Source organism: Ursus americanus, chromosome 2, assembly GCF_024610735.1.
Source record: "Ursus americanus isolate L20-20 chromosome 2, mUrsAme1.1.p, whole genome shotgun sequence".
In the NCBI taxonomy this organism is placed as follows: domain Eukaryota; kingdom Metazoa; phylum Chordata; class Mammalia; order Carnivora; family Ursidae; genus Ursus; species Ursus americanus.
This window is the reverse complement of record NC_142128.1, coordinates 41,842,062-41,863,577: the sequence shown is the minus strand read 5'-3', so window position 1 is coordinate 41,863,577 and position 21,516 is coordinate 41,842,062. Positions and strand designations below refer to the sequence as shown.

The following is a 21,516-nucleotide window of genomic DNA, read 5'->3' as shown; positions in this document are numbered from 1 at the left end:
TCCTAAACTTATAGTTAGATTCATTCAACAAATACTTGTTAAATATTTAATCAGCAACAGTTACTGAATATCCATCTGCCAGGCATTCTACTCTGTGGGCCCTTGTGATCTATTAGGGAATAAGGCATGCACGTTCATTGCTCTCATGCAACTTACAGTGGAGGAGAGGGGTAATAAAAAAATTTACACATTAAATGTCATTAAAAATTGATAAAGGGGTATTAAAAAAAAAGGAAAAAGAACAGGTTCAATGAGCGTGTGGAATGGGGACCCAACGCAGCAATCCATCCCTGAGAAAGTGACTCTAAACCGTTTGTTATCTGAGGGATGAGCAGCAGTTAGCTGGGGAAATGGGATTCCACTTATTTATTCATTCATTCACTCCTTCTTTTATTTATTAAATTCTAAAACGTGGTGCTATTCAGTCACTGGCATGGAGTAAAGACATCGTGGTAGGCCTCATTAACTTTGAGCTTTAGTGAAGGAAGACACACTGGTAGCATAGCAAGCACACAAATAAAGGCATAATTGAGGGAAAAATGCTCTCAAGTTAATGTAATAGTGTGGAGATGGATCCTTAGGGGAGGAGGACACCTATTTAGGTAAAGTTACTAGTTACGGCCTAAGGACAAAAAGTTGAAACTTGAAGGATGAGAAGCCTCTGGATTCTCAAGCTGAGGTTTGAGTAAAGAGCACATTTGAATGTCCTGGAGTGAGAGCTTGGATGTTAGAGAGACTCCATGGTGGGGTCGCTGTGGTCAGACAGGGACACAGGATGGTGCCAGAGTTGTGGTGCATAAAGAAGCCAGACCGTGTCCAGAGAGTTAAGGTTTTATGCTAGACCAAGGCAAGGGACAGAGGGGTGTTGATTTTAGATTTGCTTTTTTAAAAGATCATTCTGGCCCATGTGTGAACGCTGAACTGTAGAGGAGAAAAATAACTATAGGGAGACCAGTTTGTAGGCAGCGTAGGAGTCTGTCTGGAGGAAATGGTGGCACTTAGGCAAGCACGCTGGCAGACTCGTGCAGGCACACTGGAGAGTCTGGTGCCAACCACAGGAGGCACCCGATCACAGAGAGCAGTCTGCTCTTTTAATCTACAGAACCTTTGGGATGCCTTTAGAACATTCAAGTGGAGAGACTGAGCAGGCAGTTGGAGATGTAGTTCTGGAGCTCAATAAAGATGTTTTGGCTGGAGATAGGGGCATTTCACCATGAGGTTTTGAGAAACTGTCAAAGTCATTCGCTGAAAATAAAAGGGCTTCTGGAAAAGATAAAGCTGGGAGCAGATTCGCCAAATGTATGCAACTTTGTAAGCAGAGCACCAAGAAAAATAATTCTAGAAAATGCCAGCAGCAGTTAAAAGGACAAGTTAAGTTGTTTAATAAATAAATAAATACTCCAGTAAACATAGGCTTTAACTTTTTAGGAAAAGATAAAGGTAACTTGATAGAAGGGACTACAAAGAAGGGTTGAAGCTGCTCAGTTGGAGACACAGAAGGTACCTCATTGGCAGATAAATGAAGTGATCCTACATATAGCTGGTTCTATTTATTGTCCTTGTTCAGTTCTTTTGCACGGAGATTGCAGGAAACCACAGGATAAGCGCTCGTCGGAAAATCTCTGACCAGTTGGAGCAAAGAAGAGGAATATGGGATGAATGATGAATGGGCAGTGTGAAGAGACATGCATTGCTCAATGGTTTACTCCATTTCCTTTGCGTGAATATATTCTCTTCCACTGTTAACTTGGTGCTTCTGAACATTAATGTGCTTTGAAAAATCATGTGTGGACTTGCACAATGTCTGTATTGTCCTGGTATTCTTCTCTTTATCAGTTATGTGTGAGCTGTTTCACTGTACTATAAAAAAAAAAGAAGAAAATAAGAGTATACATTTACGAACCGTCTGTATCTGTCATCGTGTGATGGATGGTGCTCCCCTAAGGAGGGAGTACAGAGTGAGAAAGAACGGCCTAGGACAGCCCTGTGGAACTGCAGTATTTAAAGTAGTGATAAACAGGGTTAATAGCCGTCAACCTTTGGTTATCTGGGACCATTTGTAATCTCGTCTGTTTTTAAAAACTTAATTGCTTAGTTTTAAAAATCTGGAGATTTCATGTAAGTGTTCAGAAGTCTACCTTTTCTTTAGAAGAAAAACCAGTACATCTGGCAACAGTTAATCCACATTTCCTGGATGACATCAGTGGCTATGTCTCAGTGGCAGCCCCCCCACCCCCCTTGGTTGAGGCATACATTCTTCAGCTCCCCTCAGTCCTCAATTTCCTGTAGTGTGCTGTACCTGGCCTGGTTCAGATGTTGAAGCAGGGTATCTGTCTCTAAGGAACATTTTAGTTTGAGGCCTCTAAGAGTTATGAGGAGCTTGTAAGAGGTGGGGGATTGAGGTGAAGGTGAGTGAGAAGACAGATGGTGGTTGAATGTATTATCTACATAAACATTAGAGTCACCCGAGAGACCACTTACAGGAGGTAGGCTGGAGGAATAAATGTGAGCCTGGTTTCAGGGTCTAATACAGGAAAATATCTGCTTTAAGAATAAGAACTTGTCTCCTTCCCCTTTAAAAAAAAAAAAATAACAAAACCATTAAGATCGCTCTGAAGTCACTGTTCTGACACTAATTTTCTATCCTAACTGGGTGTCCTGCAGTTCAGTTCTGATACTAGCTATCTGGAGTTAGGAAGGACCCTGTGAGTAAGAGCAGACTCCTTCAAAGACTGACCTCCCTTACTGTGCAGGACAAGTTTCCGTGCCCCAATCCACCCATACTCTTGTCTAGCCTGCTACAAATTTGGGGCTTCCCACAACCCCTCAATTGTGATAATTTGGAAGAATGACCCAGAACTTACTGAAACCACTGTATTTAGGATTACAGTTTTATTATAAAGGATGCAGATCAGGAATTGAAGAGATTCATGGGGCAATGTCTAGAGTGGAGAAGGGGACACACCACTTCCATGCCCTCATTTTGTGGCATCTGGGTGGCATCTCCCAGCAAATCACTGTGTTCACCAGTCAAGATGCAGCAGCAGGCCTGTGGGTCTAGAGTTTTGATTGGGCTTAATTTACATCAGCATGATTGATTAAATCACTGCGTGATTGAACTCAACCTCTAGCCCCCCCCCCCCCACTCACTGTAGATTGGGCTGGCCCAAAATTTCAGTCCTCTAATCCTGTGATTGGTCTTTCTAGTGAGCAGCCCCATCACTGAGGCTATCTTGGGACCCACCTTAAGTCACCTCTTTGGCATAACGAAGACACTTCTATCACTCAGGAAATTCCAAGGGTTTTTGAAACTTTTTGCTAGGAATCCAAGACAAAGAACAGATAAATTCTTTATTATATCAAAAAGTCTGAATTCTTCTGTCTGTATCTTGGAGCCTATCTTCTTCACAATCATTCTTTTGATAAATGGATAGAAATGTGTCCTGATTTTCTTTTTTTTTTAAGATTTTATTTATTTATTAGAGAGAGAGACCACGAGAGTGGAGGGGCAGAGGGAAAAGCAGACTCCCCGCTGAGCAGGGAGCCCGATGCAGGACTCCATCCCAGGACCCTGAGATCATGACCTGAGCCAAAGGCAGATGCTCAACCGACTGAGCCACCCAGCAGCCCTCCGCCCCTTCACAGTTATTGTCTATTGTTTGCCAGGAACAGGGAGTACAAGCATGAGGAAAATGTAATTTCCTGCCATCAGGAATTTATAGTTCAATGGAAAACATAGACATGTATACAAATAATTATTGATAGCCCCAGGGGCGTCTGGCTGGCCCAGTCAATTGAGTCTGACTCTTCATCTCCAAGTTATGAGTTCGAGCCCCACATTGGGTGTAGAGATTACTTAAAATCTTAAAAAACAAACACTTATTGATGGCTCCTAAAATCGAGGTATTCACAACATGTTTTGGGGGCAGAGAAGAGAGGGACTCACTTCAGAGGAGATAGACATTTTTAGTTTAGTGGGCAAAGAATAAAGGGTGAAGACTATTGCTTACAGAGAAATAAGTTTTTCAGGGTCTTGGAGATCTGACGGAGTGCTTAAGTAACTGCACACAGTCTGATATGGGACCCAGGAGATGAGGCTGGAAAGTTAGGCAGGAGACAGGTCATAAAACCTCTTGTTTATATAAGATACCAAGGAGTTTAATAGAGTTTATCCTATAGGCAATGGGAAGTTAAAGGTTTTATTTATTTTTATTATTTTTTAAAAATTTATACATTTGAGAAAGAGCAGGAGCAAAGGGGAGGCAGATTCCCTGCTGAGCAGGGAGCCCAACACAGGGCTCCATCCCAGGACCCTGGAATCATGACCTGAGCCAAAGGCAGACACTCAACCGACTGAACCACCCAGGCACCCCGAAGTTAAGGGTTTTAAAGGAGAAGAATGGGGCGCCTGGGTGGCACAGCGGTTGAGCGTCTGCCTTCAGCTCAGGGCGTGATCCCGGCGTTATGAGATCGAGCCCCACATCAGGCTCCTCCGCTATGAGCCTGCTTCTTCCTCTCCCACTCCCCCTGCTTGTGTTCCCTCTCTCGCTGGCTGTCTCTAGCTCTGTCGAATAAATAAATAAAATCTTTTTTAAAAAATAAGAAGAATGAATTGCTGAGATTATATTGAAAGCACCGTGGTAGATGGACTGGAAAAATATCAGGTGCACCAGTTTGGGAATTGTCCCAGCCAAATATTATGGGGGCCCGAACTAAGGTAGTAATGAAGAAAACATAGAAGTTGATTTTAAAAAGAGGTGAGGAAAGGAGGAGATTTTAGAATGTCTGCAAGACCCTCTCTTCGCGAATTGGTTGGACAGCCCTATGACTAAATGAAAGGGGGCATGCAGGAGGAGATGGTTGGAGCAGAAGGTGGATTTGGGTTTCATGCTGGTTAGTGGGATACGGAGATCTGTAGCTCAGAAGAGAAATCAGCCTGAAGATAGACGTTTTAGAGAAGTGATTGTGGAAGCTGTGAAAGGAGTACTGCTGTCTCCAGGAAGCATGCTGGGTGTCCTGAGGGGAGTTTATGGTCAGCGTTAGGTGCTACAGAGCTTAGAGAGCAGACAGTGGACAGTTTGGGTTAGCACGTTACCTTTTGTGATCTCAGCTGTTTGTGTAGTGGTAAATGTTAGATTTCTGAGGAAGTGCACGCAGTTAAATTCTTAACAGCTTTAAATTTTGTAGCAATTCTGTCTGGTTTATTATTTACTCATAATTATACATTCTGTCAAGACAATATTTGCATCTTGTCAATGAAGTGATTGTTTCAGTGTCACATAATTCTTAAAGTGAAAAGAGCATAACTAAACTTTGTGGTTTTTTTAAATTTTTTTTAAAGATTTATTTATTTTAGATAGAATGCAAGCAGGGAGGGGGGGAATTCCAAGCAGACTCCCTGCTAAGCCCGGTGTCCCACACGGGACTTGATCTCATGACCCTGACATCATGATCTGAACCAAAACCAGGAGTTGTATGCTCAGCCGACTGAGCCACCCAGGTGCCCCTAAACTTTGTTATTTTAAATTGACCTCACTCTTCAGCTGGTTTTTTTTCTAGATATAATTGGGAGATAGATTCATTATACATTAATTGATATTCTGTTAAAATATCCAAAAAACTACTCACTATGCCATATATTACAAAATTGCCAGTTACCTTCTGGACATTATCCTGAAATAGCTTCCAGTGGCCAAAGCAGGAATAGTTTAAGCAACAAAATTAATGACACTATTGGATTATAATGTAAAGAACGTGGTAAATACCCACTCATCCATGTTGATAAAAATAAATGATTATATGGGACTCCTGGCTTGATCTCGGGGTTGTTGAGTTCACTCCCCATGTTGGGCGTAGAGCTTACTTGGGGGGGGGGGGGAAATCCAGTACTTGATTAAAGAGATCAGTGGTGGAAAGGGACAAATCCTTCTTACAGAAGAATTCCAAATATTATGTGTAGACTGTCCTCTTCAAGGAGGTGGAGCTTAATACCCCCACTTCTTGGATAGAGACTGAACTTAGTGATCTAATGCCACATAAGATTGTACAGAAAGGGTAAATACTAACTTACAATGGAGAGGCCTAGCAGACAGCACCTTAACCAGGAGCAAGTTCAGTTTGACCAATGACAAATCATTATAGTAACATGTACCCTCTGATACAGTGTGGTATTCTTTCCAAAAGCTCACATCCCCAGTACTCTTTTCAAAAACACAACCCCAGTCTAATAATACTAAAACAAGCCCAAAAAAGGGACATGGTACAAAATATGTGACCAGTACTTTGCAAAAGTATTAAGGACCTGAGAAAACAAGGAAAGATTGAGAAACTCTCTTAGATCAGGGAGATTAAGGAGACATGACAACTAAATACAATGTGATACCTTAAATTGGACCCTAGAACAGGAGAAGGACATAAGTGAGAAAATTAAAGTAAATTTCATAGTTTGGGCAAATGTACCATAGTTATATGAAGTTAACATTAGGGGAAGTTGGGTAAAGGATATATGAGAAGTCTTACTTCGTATTGTCTTTACAACTCTTCTGTAAATTTAAAATTACTCCAAAACAACCAGTTTAGTTTTTTTCTTAAAGCAGAGTAGTGGGGCACCTGGGTGGCTCAGTCAACCAGTTAAGCGTCTGCCTTTGGCTCAGGTCATGGTCTCAGGGTCCCGGGGTCCAGCCCCTGCATTGGGCTCCCTGCTTTAGCGGGGAGTCTGCTCCTCCCTCTCCCTTCATACCCCTCCCCCCCACAGTGCGTGTGTGCATGCATGTGCTCGTGGACTCTCTGTCTCAGATAAGTAAAATCTTTAAAAAATAAAAAGTACTAGAGAGTACTAATTCTTGAGTGAAGCCTATCTCAAACTGATAACTGATTAAAGAAAAAATAAAAACGGTGTTTATACTGAGTAGATTTATCGTTAAGTGTTCATTGGCATAAAACAGGCATATCTGATTAATTATATTGATGTGAATATGAGGAAAATAAATGAAATTAGATAGGAGCACAGGCAGGAAGGATAGTCCTAGGTAGTCTGGAGCAAGGTGGCTAACTTTCTCTTGTTTCATAGATGGGCAAACTGACAATTGAGCAGATTTGGACTAAACAAATTGCATAAAGCTTTAAAAAGGGTAACAGGTCTAATTTTATAAATTAGGTCTAATTATTTCATAAATGATGTTTATGTGGTGGTTAGCTTATTTTAACTGAATGTGCTCTTCTGTAGTAACTCTTACAGGCTAATGGGCTGAGACCCGCCTGATGCACATGAAATTGTAGTGATTTCACATGTAAGCCTGATCAGGCTTTCTGGCTTCATCCCGTCCTCGTAAGTAATTCAAGTTAATTAAGTATGTATTTAAATTAGGTAGACATCAGATAGGTCTAACGGAAAATAGTTTCTGACCTAGAGAATCACATATTCCATCCCTGTTTTTCAGGATTTTCAACTCATGGCTGGCTGTACATGTCAGAACATGTAACCTGATTTCAAAAATGGGGAGAGTGGTAGCATGGGGTATTTCCCATTTATAGCTTACAAATTATGGAATGTATAAAGATATATATTATTTATTTATTTATTATATATTTTATGTCTATTTTAGATATAGATATAATAGGTTTTGGTAATCATTTTGCCCCCCAAGAATAAATTAGAGCTAAGTTTTCTTTTTGTTTGGAAAAAAGTGTATTCACTGTAACAGCATAATAGTTGAAGTGAAGTGTACTGTGCTTTTTCTTTTTAACTGAAGACTGTGCATTGATCAGAATTTTCTGATTCATGACCGTTTCACTAGCATGATGTATAAAGATATACCCGAAAGTGAAGTGTGAACATGTGGAGATGAGGTCAGAAAATTGATTGTGGTGGTTTGTGCAGTTTTGGGGATTTCCAGAGCAATTCCATTTCAGTGAGTGATCTGATTTGGGCATTATGAGAAATAGCCTAATTAGAGGGGAAAAAACAGACTTTTTTGCTTAAAAATCACCAGCATAGGCTCTGAATCATTCTCTCTTGTAGTGCATTTAATTGGTGAGTCAGATGAAATGTATTGCTCTCAGTAAATGTATTTCCCACAATTGGAAACAGCTGTTTTTATCATGGACCCAGCTTTTATCTCAGTGCTCAGCTCTTTCAAGAGAAACTTCCAGGGCTCCTGAGCTGTTAACCATAGCAAAGGATTCCGAATTTGAATCTGGAAACGAAAAAACCTGATCAGAAACTTCCAAATAGCTTGGTATTTTATGTTCAGATTCTTTTACTGTGGTATTCATTTGTGTTATAACCAGTTTTGACTCATTCTCTGATCAACAAACACTGCCAATAGCATGTAAATGATAATATAAGCTTCTTTCTTAAAATTAAAATTTTACAATATGCATTAGTTTTGGTGGATGGGAATGCTTTAAATGTTAGAAGTTAGTTTTAAATATGTGATTTTGAAATAAATGTATATCATCTATAAACTGGCTTCAGCATGGTATCCCTTCCAAATCTGGTACACTTCAAATCTGTTCTTCCATAGTTTACTCAAAGTTATTTCCAGCATTAGACACATCAGGCACGGGTGCCTGGCTGGCTCAGTCGGAGGAGTATTGGGCTCTTGATCTCAAGAGTCCTGAGTTCCAGCCCCACGTTAGATGGTAGAGATTACTTAAAAATAAAATCTTTTTAAAAAAAGAAAGAAAGAGGGGCGCCTGGGTGGCTCAGTCGTTAAGCGTCTGCCTTTGGCTCAGGGCGTGATCCCGGCTTTCTGCGATCGAGCCCCACATCAGGCTCCTCCGCTATGAGCCTGCTTCTTCCTCTCCCGCTCCCCCTGCTTGTGTTCCCTCTCTTGCTGGCTGTCTCTCCCTCTGTCAAATAAATAAATAAATAAAATCTTTAAAAAAATAAAAAAATAAAAAAAGAAAGAAAGAAGGAAACAACCAATCTGCTTACCCAAACCTTTCCCTAGTTTCTTGGGTCTTTAGTGCTGAGCTCCCAAGAAGGCATGACCAGAATTCATAACTATAAGTTATGAAAATTTTCATAGTGGATTTACACTAAAGAAATACATGTTTTATCCAACCAGCTGTTGGTTTCATTCACTGTGTTCTTTTGTTAATTTACATTAGGAAATTCTTCATTTTTAGCCTAGGATACTCCAGGCTTCAATGAAACAGTTAGGTTGAATTATTATTCCAGTTTTTTCTTTGAGATGCCTTCCACTCCTCACCCCCCCCCCAACTATTATCAATGGGAATTTTCTCTTTTTAGGCTGATATCTCTGCCCATTTGACTCTGTCTTCAAACCCAGGCATCTGTAAATGTAGTATTTCTTTTTTATCTTAGACTGGTTTTAGTTCTTCGTGTGTAGACATCAAGCAAGATCTCTTGTGACAAATGAACTTCAGAACAGCTTCTTGGTTTCTACCCATTTTTGTGTATAATGGAAAGATTTCCAGATTCTTGTCCCTTAAAATCCAGTTATGTTCTTTTTTTGTTTTCTCAACTTTCTGCCATTGTTATCCATGACTTCATCTTAGGGTTTTGCTGTAGGTACCATCTTTCCCCCTTTTTGTTTAATTTGGCAAAAATGTTTCTCCAAAACCTGTCTTATGTTCAAAAGCTCATTGAATCGTGGCCAGGTAAAACCAGAGACCATATAGTCAAAACTACTTCCAAGGCTCCCTCACGTGTCTGAGTGTATTCAGTTCTTAGTTTCCCTCATTATTTTCCCAATTTATGATATTCTCCCTTTTCAGATTCCCTTCTTGCTGATAGTCTGCCTTCTGTTTTATATGAAGACCTCTGTTTTTCCAACTGAAGAAAAAGAATGTAGGTGTAGTACTCAACTTACATTTATGTTGAAGTGCAGTTTTATTTGGGTAATTCTTTTGTGATTTATCTATAATTTCTACTTCATTTATGTGTGTGGCATTTCTAAACATATTTCTGAAGCTGCTAGATATCTGAGTAATGAGACACTCAGTAGTGTTTCTACCCAGTAGTTTTGTGAATTGAAGGATCCCATTTATATTCTGTTTACTTCTGAAGTATTTAATTATTTGGCTTTATACTGTATTGAAATGAGAAATGATGGGAACTCTCTGATAAGTGAAATTGTAAGTATTCTCTGTATGTATTCTTCGATGGAGTACCAGAGTTTCTTGAACTGGAATCCATACAGATCTCTTGTCCTACAAGGAGTGGAGAGGCTTCACATGCCTCCCCCCAGGCAGATCTGAAGTGACCCCTGATGAGACGTGAACAAACTTGTGTCACGTGGCAGAGCAGTCGCCACCCTAAGGAGCCTGCCATGTTGTCAGAGATGTGCGGAGCGAGCAGGGGAAGCAGACAGCCGCTCTCCTCCCGAACGGAGTTGGACAAGTTCTTGTGCCTCATGTGGGCACATCGGGTTTTATGGATGTAATCCAGAATACAACCCTAGCCCTGGAGAAGCTGTGCTGAAGAGTCAGTGGATTCAAGATTCACCTCAGAGGAGGTTTTTACAGCCTCATGGGTGCCTATGAGCCTTGGAGGTCCCTTCTTACTCCTGCTTCCCTGTCAGACGTACTTCTTTTACTGGCTGTTCTTCACATTTAAGAATGATGCTTGATAGTCTACATTAGTTCCATTTCCTAACTGGGCATAAGTCCCTGCCCTTCTTTAATTGTTATTTTAATATCAAATAGTTGCCTACACATATACATTATATGTCAGTGACGTTATTAAGTAATTGGGGTCTAAAAATTTACGATAAACCTAAGGAGCCAATTTATGTATAACAGTATGACATTTATAAAAACCCTTTTAATTTTTTACATTACTTCACTTTGGAATTCACATTAGCCATGTGAGTTAGAGTGCTTTATCAAAACAACATTCTAGTGTGTTTACCTGCCTAGATCTTAAAATTTAATTTGTAGCAGAGTCAGGACAAACTCAGGGCACCTTGCCCCTTGGTGATGTACTTAACACTCCACCACACACAGCTCTGCGCGGCACTCAGTTTTAGGTTTTGAAATGTGGATATGTTGGTCTCTTTTGAAATGGACATGCTCGTTCTCTCTGGGTGTTACTTTGCTCTTCCCCAGCCACCCAGCTGCACAGTACGTTTTTGGCAGTGTCGGAGATAATGTTTGCAGATCTCATTATGATTTCTGCTGTTAGGCCAGTTTGAGCAGGTTTAACAAGTTGCTACCTTGTGCTAAGTTTTGATCATCATTTTCCAGTCTTAATCTTGGTTGCTTTACATCTTTAGGTCATTTTTTTCGGGTATTCTCATCATCTTACTGTCCTATAAGCAATGTTTTTAAATGAAATAAGGATCTAGATCTGATGATTACTGAACTCTAGAGATCTATACCTCAGGGATACATCCTTATTCCCCTTAAATATGGAATATTGTTAAGAACATCTCTGCTTTGTATGAAAAGGGGATTCAAACAGACTTTTAAAATGAAAAATGAAAACCATCCTGAAAGAAATTTTATTCCCATCTCCTGTTAAATCCTAAGAATAGGCTGCTGGCCTCCATTACTTTCAGGAAATGAAAAGTGGCTCAGAAGCTGAGTGAGCTAAGCCATGTCTCTCTCAATTGTTTCAGTTTCTCAGGAATTGCTGTACAGTGCTGCCAATAGCGATCTCCGGGGATCTGACCCCCGTTCCACCTCCCACTGCCTCCTCCGCAGCTCCAGATGCCACCAAAAGAAGGAGCTTTGAAGAAAGTACCCGTCCCCTCTTTTACCCTGAGGTGGGTGAGGCCAGGCAGGGTGACTCTCAGGATATCCTGATGATCAAAGGTACAGTTGCAGCCTTCATCAAGACTTTCTTGAAGATGATCAGGAAATTTGGGAAGCATTACCAAATAGCCTAGAAACTGAAGACGGAGCTCAAGAATGGATGGCACAAATGCCATCTGAAATGTCATACATGATGACATTCATGACCCTAGATCAGCTCCTTGAGGGCAGAGACTTGTATACTGTTTTTATATCTCTCCCCCACCTCCACAGTGTCTAGCATAGGACGAAGCATATAAAGTGTCCTCAGTAAATGTTAGTTTATGACCGAGAGAGAAGACTTTATAAAAAGTCCTCTCCAACCCCTCCTTTCCCTTGTAGTTAATCTAAGATTGCTTGCCCATGCATCAGGAGAATAGTGATGGAGAGTTCACTGATGTCTCAAGCTTCTTGGCCACGGTTGTCTTCTGTCTTGGCTGTGTGTCTGAGCAGGAGATATTTACCAGTACAGTGTGTGACTTTTTCAGTGTTAATTCTTATAAAGTTATGTCTTTACTGACGCCTAAGCTTTTACCTCTTAGATATTTTTATTGTGGTATTTAGCTCTTTAATGGAAATCTTACCTGAACCACAGTCTAGGGGATTTATTGTACTGTTGGTTTTTAAAATCCCTTTGTATTTAAGATTCAACAGTAAACAGTCTTACTTCTTGATGAGCCCTCGCATTACTCGTCACTGTGTTTGAGAAATAGGGTGTGCTGTCACAATACCAGTTTCCCAAAAATCTAACTTGTTACTCTTGAGTGGCAACACATGGTCCTGTATCTCACCTGGGCAATGCTAGAAGAGCCTGGTAAAAGGATTTACAGTGATGTGATTTAAGACACTACATAAATAAAACAGAGCTCGGGGTTTATTATTTCTCTCAAAGAAAGGAGAACACTAGAAGCGTAGCTCCATTCAGTCCTTCTGTCCTCGGCTTGCTCTGGATTCACTTCGTCACATCTTCATTGAGGACTTAACTCTTATTTAGAGGGGGATCCTTAAAATCGCATCTTCCAGTATTTTATTTCTTGTACCTTTTGTGCTTCTAGATATATATAAGGCTTTCTACCTGTAATTTCTTTTCTAGTTTAGAATGAACATTTCACAGTACCGCTGGTTTTTTGACAAACATGAGATGGACATTCATTATGTTTTCTCAGCAGCTGGATTTTTTGGTTATAAGGAATCCAGTATCAGAACCAAGTATATTTTACCCAGAAAAATAATCTTTCCTGAACAGCATACTTTTCTCTTGAGTAAGAAATGTGTTAAATTACGCTGCATTGATTTCAGGTTTTGGCAAAAAGTATGTGACTTTTTGAAAGGGAATTGTTTATTTCTCTTTATGAGCTTTTATGTATATAACCAAGGAATCTTACGTGTACAGCTTTAAAGTAGGTTTGCTCTATTCCGTGGATAAATTAGTCCCCAAGTTCTTCCCGAATATGCTGTAGAGGAAACACACAGACTAGGAAAGTGACTTCTGTAGAGTAGATAGGATGTATGGATTTAAGGTCTGACTCTGATCCTCACCTCTGATTCTATCAAATGAAATGCTCAGGGAGGACCTGCTTTCTCACATTAGTCATTCCTAATTAATTGTATTATAAATTTTGTTTTTTGGTTCATATGATGGATTTGAACTGATAATGAGGAACAGATGTGATTAAAATATTGCTAGTGACCTTTATCAATAAATGTCTTAATATGTTTCATAGCAGTGATACATAAAAACTAAATCGTGTATTTTGTTCATTCTTCCTCTAAAACTAGTTTTCCCTCTGTTAACGTAACAGGAGAAATTCATGTATATGAGACCTGTGAGATTCTGTCGGCAGCGCATAGTATGGTTTGTCCTCTGCTTATTGTCTACTTTACTGTCAGTTTAAAAGTTGTATTATTTCAGGGAATGGCACTGGCAACAACTAAAATGCTACAGTTCTGACACAGAATGGTTTGACTTTATTTTTAGACTTGAATTTTCCTATGATTTCTATCTTTTCCTCTCTCTCCAGGTTCCCAGCCAACCTCAGAGAAGTCTTCCCAGCGACCATCAGAGAGCACAAACTGTAGCCCTACCCGGAAGAGGTCGTCATCTGAGAGTACTTCATCAACAGGCAAGTACTATTTGTTGTACCAGACTTTAACTAGAATTTCCCATCTGTTACTTGTGAACAGACTTAGATTATGATACTATAAACTTTTACAACATAAAATAATTTGTATTTACGCGTATGATACTGTAGAAAAAAACAAGCGGTCGTGGGATGTGTGAATGAGCAGAAATGTACACTGAAACAGTGTCCTAGTCCTCCCTTTTATGCCCCTGAAGTCCGGGTAGGCTTACTCCCAGAGGTGTAGTGGTTTTGCTGTGGTCCAGAGGGAATAATTCAAAATGATTAGGTACAAGAGTAGGCAGACACAAAAATAGAGATTTTAAGATGTAAAGGAGTATGTGGTGTTATAGGGCAGTGTGGACTGGAACTATTTAATAAAGACTTGGCTATATATATAAAATTGGCTTAGTAAAGCAGTAGTTTCCAAAGCAGCATTCACAAATCTCTGAGATATGCAAAACAGTTGTGAGGTTGTAAGAAGAATCTCTATTAATATTTATTTCTAATCTCAACTTTTAAAATGGGTAATGTTTATATATTTTAAATATGTATAATCTCTTAATACAGTATGTCGTATTTATGGTGTTCATACACAGATTTAGATTACACTCTCAGTTTTTCCTTTTTACTGATTGTGTGTGTGTTTATAAAAAAAAAACAACTAGAGAGTAATATATATATATTACAGATATATATACATATATCTTATATGTCTTATATATAAAGATATATGTGTGTGTGTATGTGTGTGTCTATATATATAGATATGCCCTCTATCTGAGGATTTCAGAAGAAGTCCTTTTTAATCTGTCAGTGTCATCAGGAGAGATGGGCAGTGGTAGGATCATTCCAGGCAGTGGGAGTAACATATGTAAAGGGGAGAATAGTGCGTTTAAGAAATTAAATAAAAGAGCCAGTATGGTTAGGGTAAAGGGACTGAAGATGAGGCTGGAAAGGCAGGTTGGGAACCTTATTAATAACGCTCAGGAACCACTGAAAATTTTATGCAAGGAAGTGACATACCGTTTCTTGGCTTTCTGTCATGTTTTTTGATTGGTAGATCACCTGGGACTTACAGTCAGAAAATCTAATTCCTTCATCAGTTCAAGGCCACCCTGTCAAACTGTACCTGTGTCATGCTTGTTGAATATATCTGATGATGAACTTCAACATATTTGAAGCTTTATTAGCCCCATTTTGCCAGAGGTACAGTTGAACTCGAGCAGCAGTGAGAGTTCTGTCTCTCAAACTGCTCTGTTTTTATACTGCTTCAGAGAGATTCTTAAACAATGAGAGACTACTTTTGATGGTGTTGACCTAAACCAGGGTTTAGCAAACTGCAGCCTATGGACCAGATGTGATCCAAGGCTTCTTTTAGTGCAGCCCTCAGCTAAAAATAATTTTTACTTTTTCTTTTTTTTTTAAGATTTTATTTATTTAGAGACAGAGAGGGAGAGCACTAGCTGGGAGAGAGGAGGGAGCTAGAGGGGAAGGGAGAAGGAAAGGGAGATAATCTCAAGCAGACTCCCCACTGAGTGCAGAGCCTAATATGGGGCTTGGTTCCATAACCCTGACATCATGATCTGAACCGAAACCAAGAGTTGGACAATTAACTGACTGAGCCACCCAGGTGCCCCTGTTTTTATATTTTTAAAGGATTGCTTAAAAAGATAAAGGAGAAAGGGAAAAAAGTATATGTGAGACATACGTATCCTAGAAAGCCTAAAATATCTACCATTGAGATTTTTACAGAAAAAATGTGCCAACCCTGGAAAAGAAAGAATGAGATTTCAAGGAGATAGCCACAAAGAAAATCACCAAAATAGTTTACTTTAGTAAACAAAAGAAATTATACCTAGATACATAAAGTTACTCTTACCATAAGACCCGTTTTATTCATTTAAATAAATATTTATTGAGAGTAACTGTGATACTGAGCACTGGAGATACAAACATGAATAAGATAAGGCCCCTGCCCTCAAGGATTCGGACATAGTCACCAGTAAAAGGTGTGTTAAATTCTGTAATGGGCCAGTGTACCGAATATTGTGACACACAGAGAAACTCCAGCACTTAACATGTGGGTGACTAAAGAAGACATCCCTAAAGATGTGACAAATATACTTTTGTCATTTGTGTAAACACGTGGGGCAGAGTAGAGTAAGAATGTGTTTAGCACAAAGAAAGGCATAGAACCATAAAAGAGAATGCTATTTTTGGAGAGCAGCACATTGTTTGATGTTACTAGTGTGTGAGGGATATTACGTGATTGTGGTAGAGAGTGAGGCTGTATAAGTAGTAACAGACTGGACCCCATACGACGGCGTAGGCGTTTTTGTTGTTTGTTTGTTTGTTTCATTTGGAGGCGTTGAGACTTTATTGTAGACGCCGTTGGGAGCCACTGAAGGATTTTGAACAGGGAAGATAAAAATTATTTGATATATTGTATAATTCAGAATAGGATAGATTTTGCAGAGCTAAAAAAGGCCCAGAATTTCAGTGGCTTGAGACAAGTCTTCCTTTTGTTCGTGCCCTGTGACCATTGTGGGTCTGCTGTGTGTTGTCTTCCTTCTCGGACCCTGTCCAACAGAGCCTCTAGTGGCAGTGTTGCTGGTCTTATGAGAGAGGGTGTGGGGCATAGTAAAGCAGTGACCAGCTCTTGTAGTTTCTGCCCACATTTCAGTGCTAGGGCAGATCACGTGGGTAAGCCTTCTGTTGAGGGGGGGGGCGCGTAATGTTACAGAAGGCAGGGCAGCAAATACTTAGGATAATAGCACAGTCTAGCACACACCCATTGTGGAGAAACGCTGCAACATTGCAGTGTGGACAATGGAATGTGACAGGAAATGCATAGATAATGGCTTCAGGTTTGGATATGTTCAATTGGAACAGTGTTTGGGCTGTTGAGGTGGAGATGTTAGTTAGCCATTTGGAAATAGTGGCCTGTAGTTTGAGCAGGATCTCTGGTGGAGATGGTATGTAATAGAAACTTTAATCTGGCAGTGAGTGAGCTAACCCAGAGAGGATGGCAAGAATGCAGATTTAAGAAACATTCGCATTGGAGGGAAGTGGAAGAAAAGATGTCAGTGATGACATAAAAGTTTTAAATAGATTTTTTTTATATAGAAAAAGCAAAGAGTACATGTAATAGAAGCCTCTTAATGTCAGATGTCACAAAGAGGTCAGGAAAGATTTGGACAGAAAGTGTTAATAATTGGGAAAATGATTTTTATAACACCAGTTTGCAAGTGGAGACTTAGAGCAGTTTGGCTGTTTGGGAAGGGACTGCTAGAATTCAGATGGCCTTGGTGTAAATTTGAGCTCTTTATTTACAGCAATGAGGTAGATTAGATGTACTGAGCAGACAAATAAACTTCTTGGTACCTAAAACTAAAAATACTCGATAAAATTTGGAAAACATTTCTTAAAACATAGCTGAACTTTGGAATAAATAAATAGGAAACCAGAAGTTTTCAGAAAGTTGATTCAGCAGAACTTAGGAGTATTAGAACCGCTTAACATCGGCCTCTTTCCTGGTGGCCTAGAGCCTGAGCAGCACAGAAATTCATACCAGATTTCTCTGCTTAAATCTGGCACTCCCTAAAGGCGGCATTTACCAGGGTAAGAGCAAGTGGAAACCCATCGCGGAAGAAGGTGATTCCTTGTTTCAGTTTGGCTTTGGGAGAACAGGAAAAGGAGCTCCTCTCCAAAAGCTCATTCTCACCTCCTGTGTCACATGCAGAGTTTTTTTAAAGATTTTATTTATTTGACAGAGAGTGAGAGAGAGCACAGCAGGGGGAGCTGCAGAGGGAGAGGGAGAAGCAGGCTCCCCACTGAGCAAGGGAGCCTGACTTGGGACCTGCAGATTTATATTGCCTGTGGGACCCAGAGAAAAACTAATGAAAATTTGTTGTCGAGTGGGAGTGCCCTGGTTCCTTCCAGAGCCAAATGCAAATTTAATTCCTGTTCAGTATAAACCTAAGTGTTTTTGATCAGTATATCCTCAATCTTGGTTGACCTAGCATTCTCATTTACTTCGGTAGCACAAGAGTGACAACCTTTATTTTGCATTCAAAAGGCAAATCACTCAATCAGAACTATGTCCTAACCTTCTAGTTATAGACAAAGAAATGAAATATGTGCAGAGGCCATCTGTTTAGTAATTGAGATATGTAAACAACTGAACAAAGACAATTTTGTACAAGACATTTTATGGCCCATCCTTGAACTAATGCTCTGTTTTGAAATAAATCCAAAGAGATAAATACACTAAAAGGAATAATACATAAAAATTTACTGATGGCTGCAGTCATTGTTGTGAAACTATTGTCTGTGACCTTAACAGGATCTATTGGGAAGCATGGCAGTAGACCGCCTAGACTGACTTACAGTGTGGAAGCTGGGTTCAAGGACACTTGTTCTCAGAAAGACCCAGGTGGAATGTGTCCTGCCTTTTCTAGCCCAAACTTGAAAATCAGCATGTTCTTACTTCTGTGGAATTCTCGTTGCTAGAAGCAACTCACTAAGGTCAGCTCATATTCAAGAGGTGGGGAATTAGATGCTACCACTTGATGGGAGAAAAAAGACAGGTACAGATTGTAATAGCTCTACAAGCAGTTAGGCTGTTGCTTTAGGGCAGGGAGACAAGGTTAACTTAGTATCAAGTGGCTGTGGTAGTGCGAAGGAAAGTGGATAGGTTCAAGAGACCAGACTAACATAAAACCACATTTTATGGTTTGTGGGAAGAGTAGAGGAGAAATAATAGATGATGTGGCCTGAGCTTGGCTGACAAAATTCCTGTCATGTGATTGGTGCTCTGTATAACGTTGAAGAGTCGGCTTTACGGTATCATTCACTGAGGTTGGTAGTCTGGGGGAGCAGGGTTGAAGGAGGAGATAATGACTTAAGTTGTGAATGCGAATTTGAGAAATCTGTGAAACATGCAAAAGTAGAGAAGTAGAAAAAAGCTTTGTTCAGAAAATATAGATTTGGGCATCATTAGAATATAGGTGGTAGTTGAATGAATTGCCAAAGAGCGTGGAGAGTTCAACAAGGAAAGCACTTGTATTAGAGAGAGAGAGAAATGCTCGCAGGCCCAAGCCAGGTATAGGAAGGAGGCAGTTCTCATTGTGGTCATCTTCAGATAAAATTGAAGATGAGTACACGTGTTCTGATCATTGAGACTCTGATAATAAACATGTTGCCAGTGGGGAAGTAAGTATGAAAGGTAAAGACACAGTACTGGGGATTAGGGACCTCTACAGTTAAATCTGATACAGCTGCAATTAATTGGAAGATAACCAAAGTGTATTATCAGAGAAACAGTGGAGGCCAGATTTTAAGAAGTAGTGATATTTAATAGCACTGAGAATTTGAAATTTGAAAAATCCTGAATTTAAGCAAGACTACTGGATATTATCTGAAGGGAATTATTGGTAATTCGAGAAAAATTCCAGTGTCGTCTGATGAGATTGAATCTACAGTGGGGCTTATAAAGGAGTACCTAGAATACTATCACATTTTAAACTCACATAGGTAGGAAATCCATCAATCAGCTTTGGAAAAGTACGACCTGTGTTCATTAGTAGTAAACAATTAGGCATCTTGGGAAATGGCCCTGTTACAATCTGATGTTTACAAATATTGTAGAACTAACATGGCTTGCCAGAGGAAGGTGAGCATTTCCCACATTATGTGTCGTCATAAAAAAGTGCAGAGTGGTATTTGAAGAAACAAAGATCTCCAAGTCACTGGGCCACTAAGATAACAAGGTTCATCAAAGACTACTTATTTTCCAGTCTTACCATCAACATGTATTCTTTCTAAACTAGTTTATTCATATGTTTAGTATTCTAGTTTTAAAACTTTTTTCCCAAGAAGTTTCACTTAACATCCTTTGTACTTGCAGCATTGTCAGAAAAAGGACTGATCTAGAAATATCACCAGCATTTAACTGGCAAGTCTCTAAACTTAAATGGACTGTCAGATTTGAAGAAATAAACTATTTCTTTCTGCTCCTCATCTCAGAGAGTGAGAATTGTTGTTGCTTTTTAACCCACATATTGTTATGGAAACAGGCCAATTTTGAATTTATTATGATTACTGTAATATGCCTTATCCAGGAAAATAAACCATCAACTTGCTTGGAAGAGACAAATGCATATGGTGTTAGGATGTTTAATCCTGTTTAGAAAAATGGAGCAGTATTCCTTTTCTTCTGTCTAAAAAGTTACTTAAATGACCAGCTGTGTTCAGTTTGTATCTATGTGTGATTTGTCATCTTATTTAGTAAACGGAGTTCCCTCTCGAAGTCCAAGATTGCTTGCTTCTGGGGATGACTCTGTGGATAGTCTGCTGCAGCGGATGGTCCAACATGAGGACCATGAGCCCCTGGAGAAGAATATAGATGCTGTGATTGCATCTGCCTCAGGGCCACCTTCCTCCAGTCCAGGCCACAGCCACAGCAAGGAGCGAGCCCTGGGAAAACCAGACAGCCTCCTGGTGCCCACAGCCCCCACTGACTCTTGCAGTAGCAGCATCTCACTCCTGTCTGAGAAGTTGCCGAGCAGCTGCTCGCCCCACCATATCAAGAGAAGTGTCGTGGAAGCCATGCAGCGCCAAGCTCGGAAAATGTGCAATTATGACAAAATCTTGGCCACTAAGAAAAACCTGGACCATGTCAATAAAATATTAAAAGCCAAAAAACTCCAGAGACAGGCCAGGACAGGGAATAACTTTGTGAAACGCAGACCGGGGCGACCTCGGAAATGCCCCCTCCAGGCTGTGGTGTCAATGCAAGCATTCCAGGCTGCCCGGTTTGTCAGCCCCGACTCGAATGAAGGCGAAGAAAGAGCAGCGCTGCCCCTCCGTCCCGACACAGTTACGGATGTCATTGAGGCTGTTGTGCAGAGCGTAAACCTGAGTCCAGAACATAAGAAGGGGCTGAAGAGGAAAAGTTGGCTGTTGGAAGAACAGACCAAGAAAAAGCAGAAGCCATTCCCAGAGGAAGAGCAAGAACATACTAAGAGGTAATTATCCTTGTTTGACGTTTTATTTGAGGAGAGAAAAATAGCTTTTTATAAACATGACATACGTATGCAGCTGAATTCTTCAGGTAACCTCCTAACCATTCATTTGGTAAAACCTGTATTATTCTGTTTTGTTTAAAAGTGTTCTTATTTATGGCTGCCCAAAATTACAAATAATTAAGAAAGCACATGGGATGTAACAGTCCAGTCTGAACCCCTGACTTTGCAGAAGAGGAAATCAAGGCCCAGAGAGGTTATATATTTTACCCAGCACATAGCTATGTGCCTGCGATTATTTTTAGGCTCACACTTTCTTCTCTGTGCTGCAAACTTTTCATCCTATCATCACATACATTTTTCTGCATGTTAGATTTACTTTCTTCATCGTTTCTTTGTTATATTCTTACTTTTTTCTAAAAGGTGTAGAGCACAGAGCCAAAAATCACTCCCCAAAAAAGAGTTTTTAACCCTTTTGTTATATATCCAACCAGATTCTTTCCCTGAAGATTTGTTTGGTAGTTTTCAATGAGTTAATACAATATGCACCATTTGCAAATGAGTTTTCCTTTACTAAATACAGCGTGCTAAGTCATAGATAACAT

The 21,516-nt window shown here is 40.0% G+C and overlaps 1 protein-coding gene across 7 annotated transcripts in view; it reads left to right on the top strand.

The window, feature by feature from the left end:
• Positions 1–21,516, top strand: part of ASH1L (ASH1 like histone lysine methyltransferase) — a 173,883-nt gene that overhangs the window by 62,898 nt on the left and 89,469 nt on the right. For all 7 annotated transcript variants that reach the window (XM_045784076.2, XM_087854942.1, XM_087854935.1 and 4 more), the window contains 2 exons: positions 13,785–13,886; positions 20,176–20,914. In XM_045784076.2, the coding sequence (XP_045640032.2) occupies positions 13,785–13,886; positions 20,176–20,914 (841 nt within the window). The remainder of the gene's footprint in view (positions 1–13,784; positions 13,887–20,175; positions 20,915–21,516) is intronic.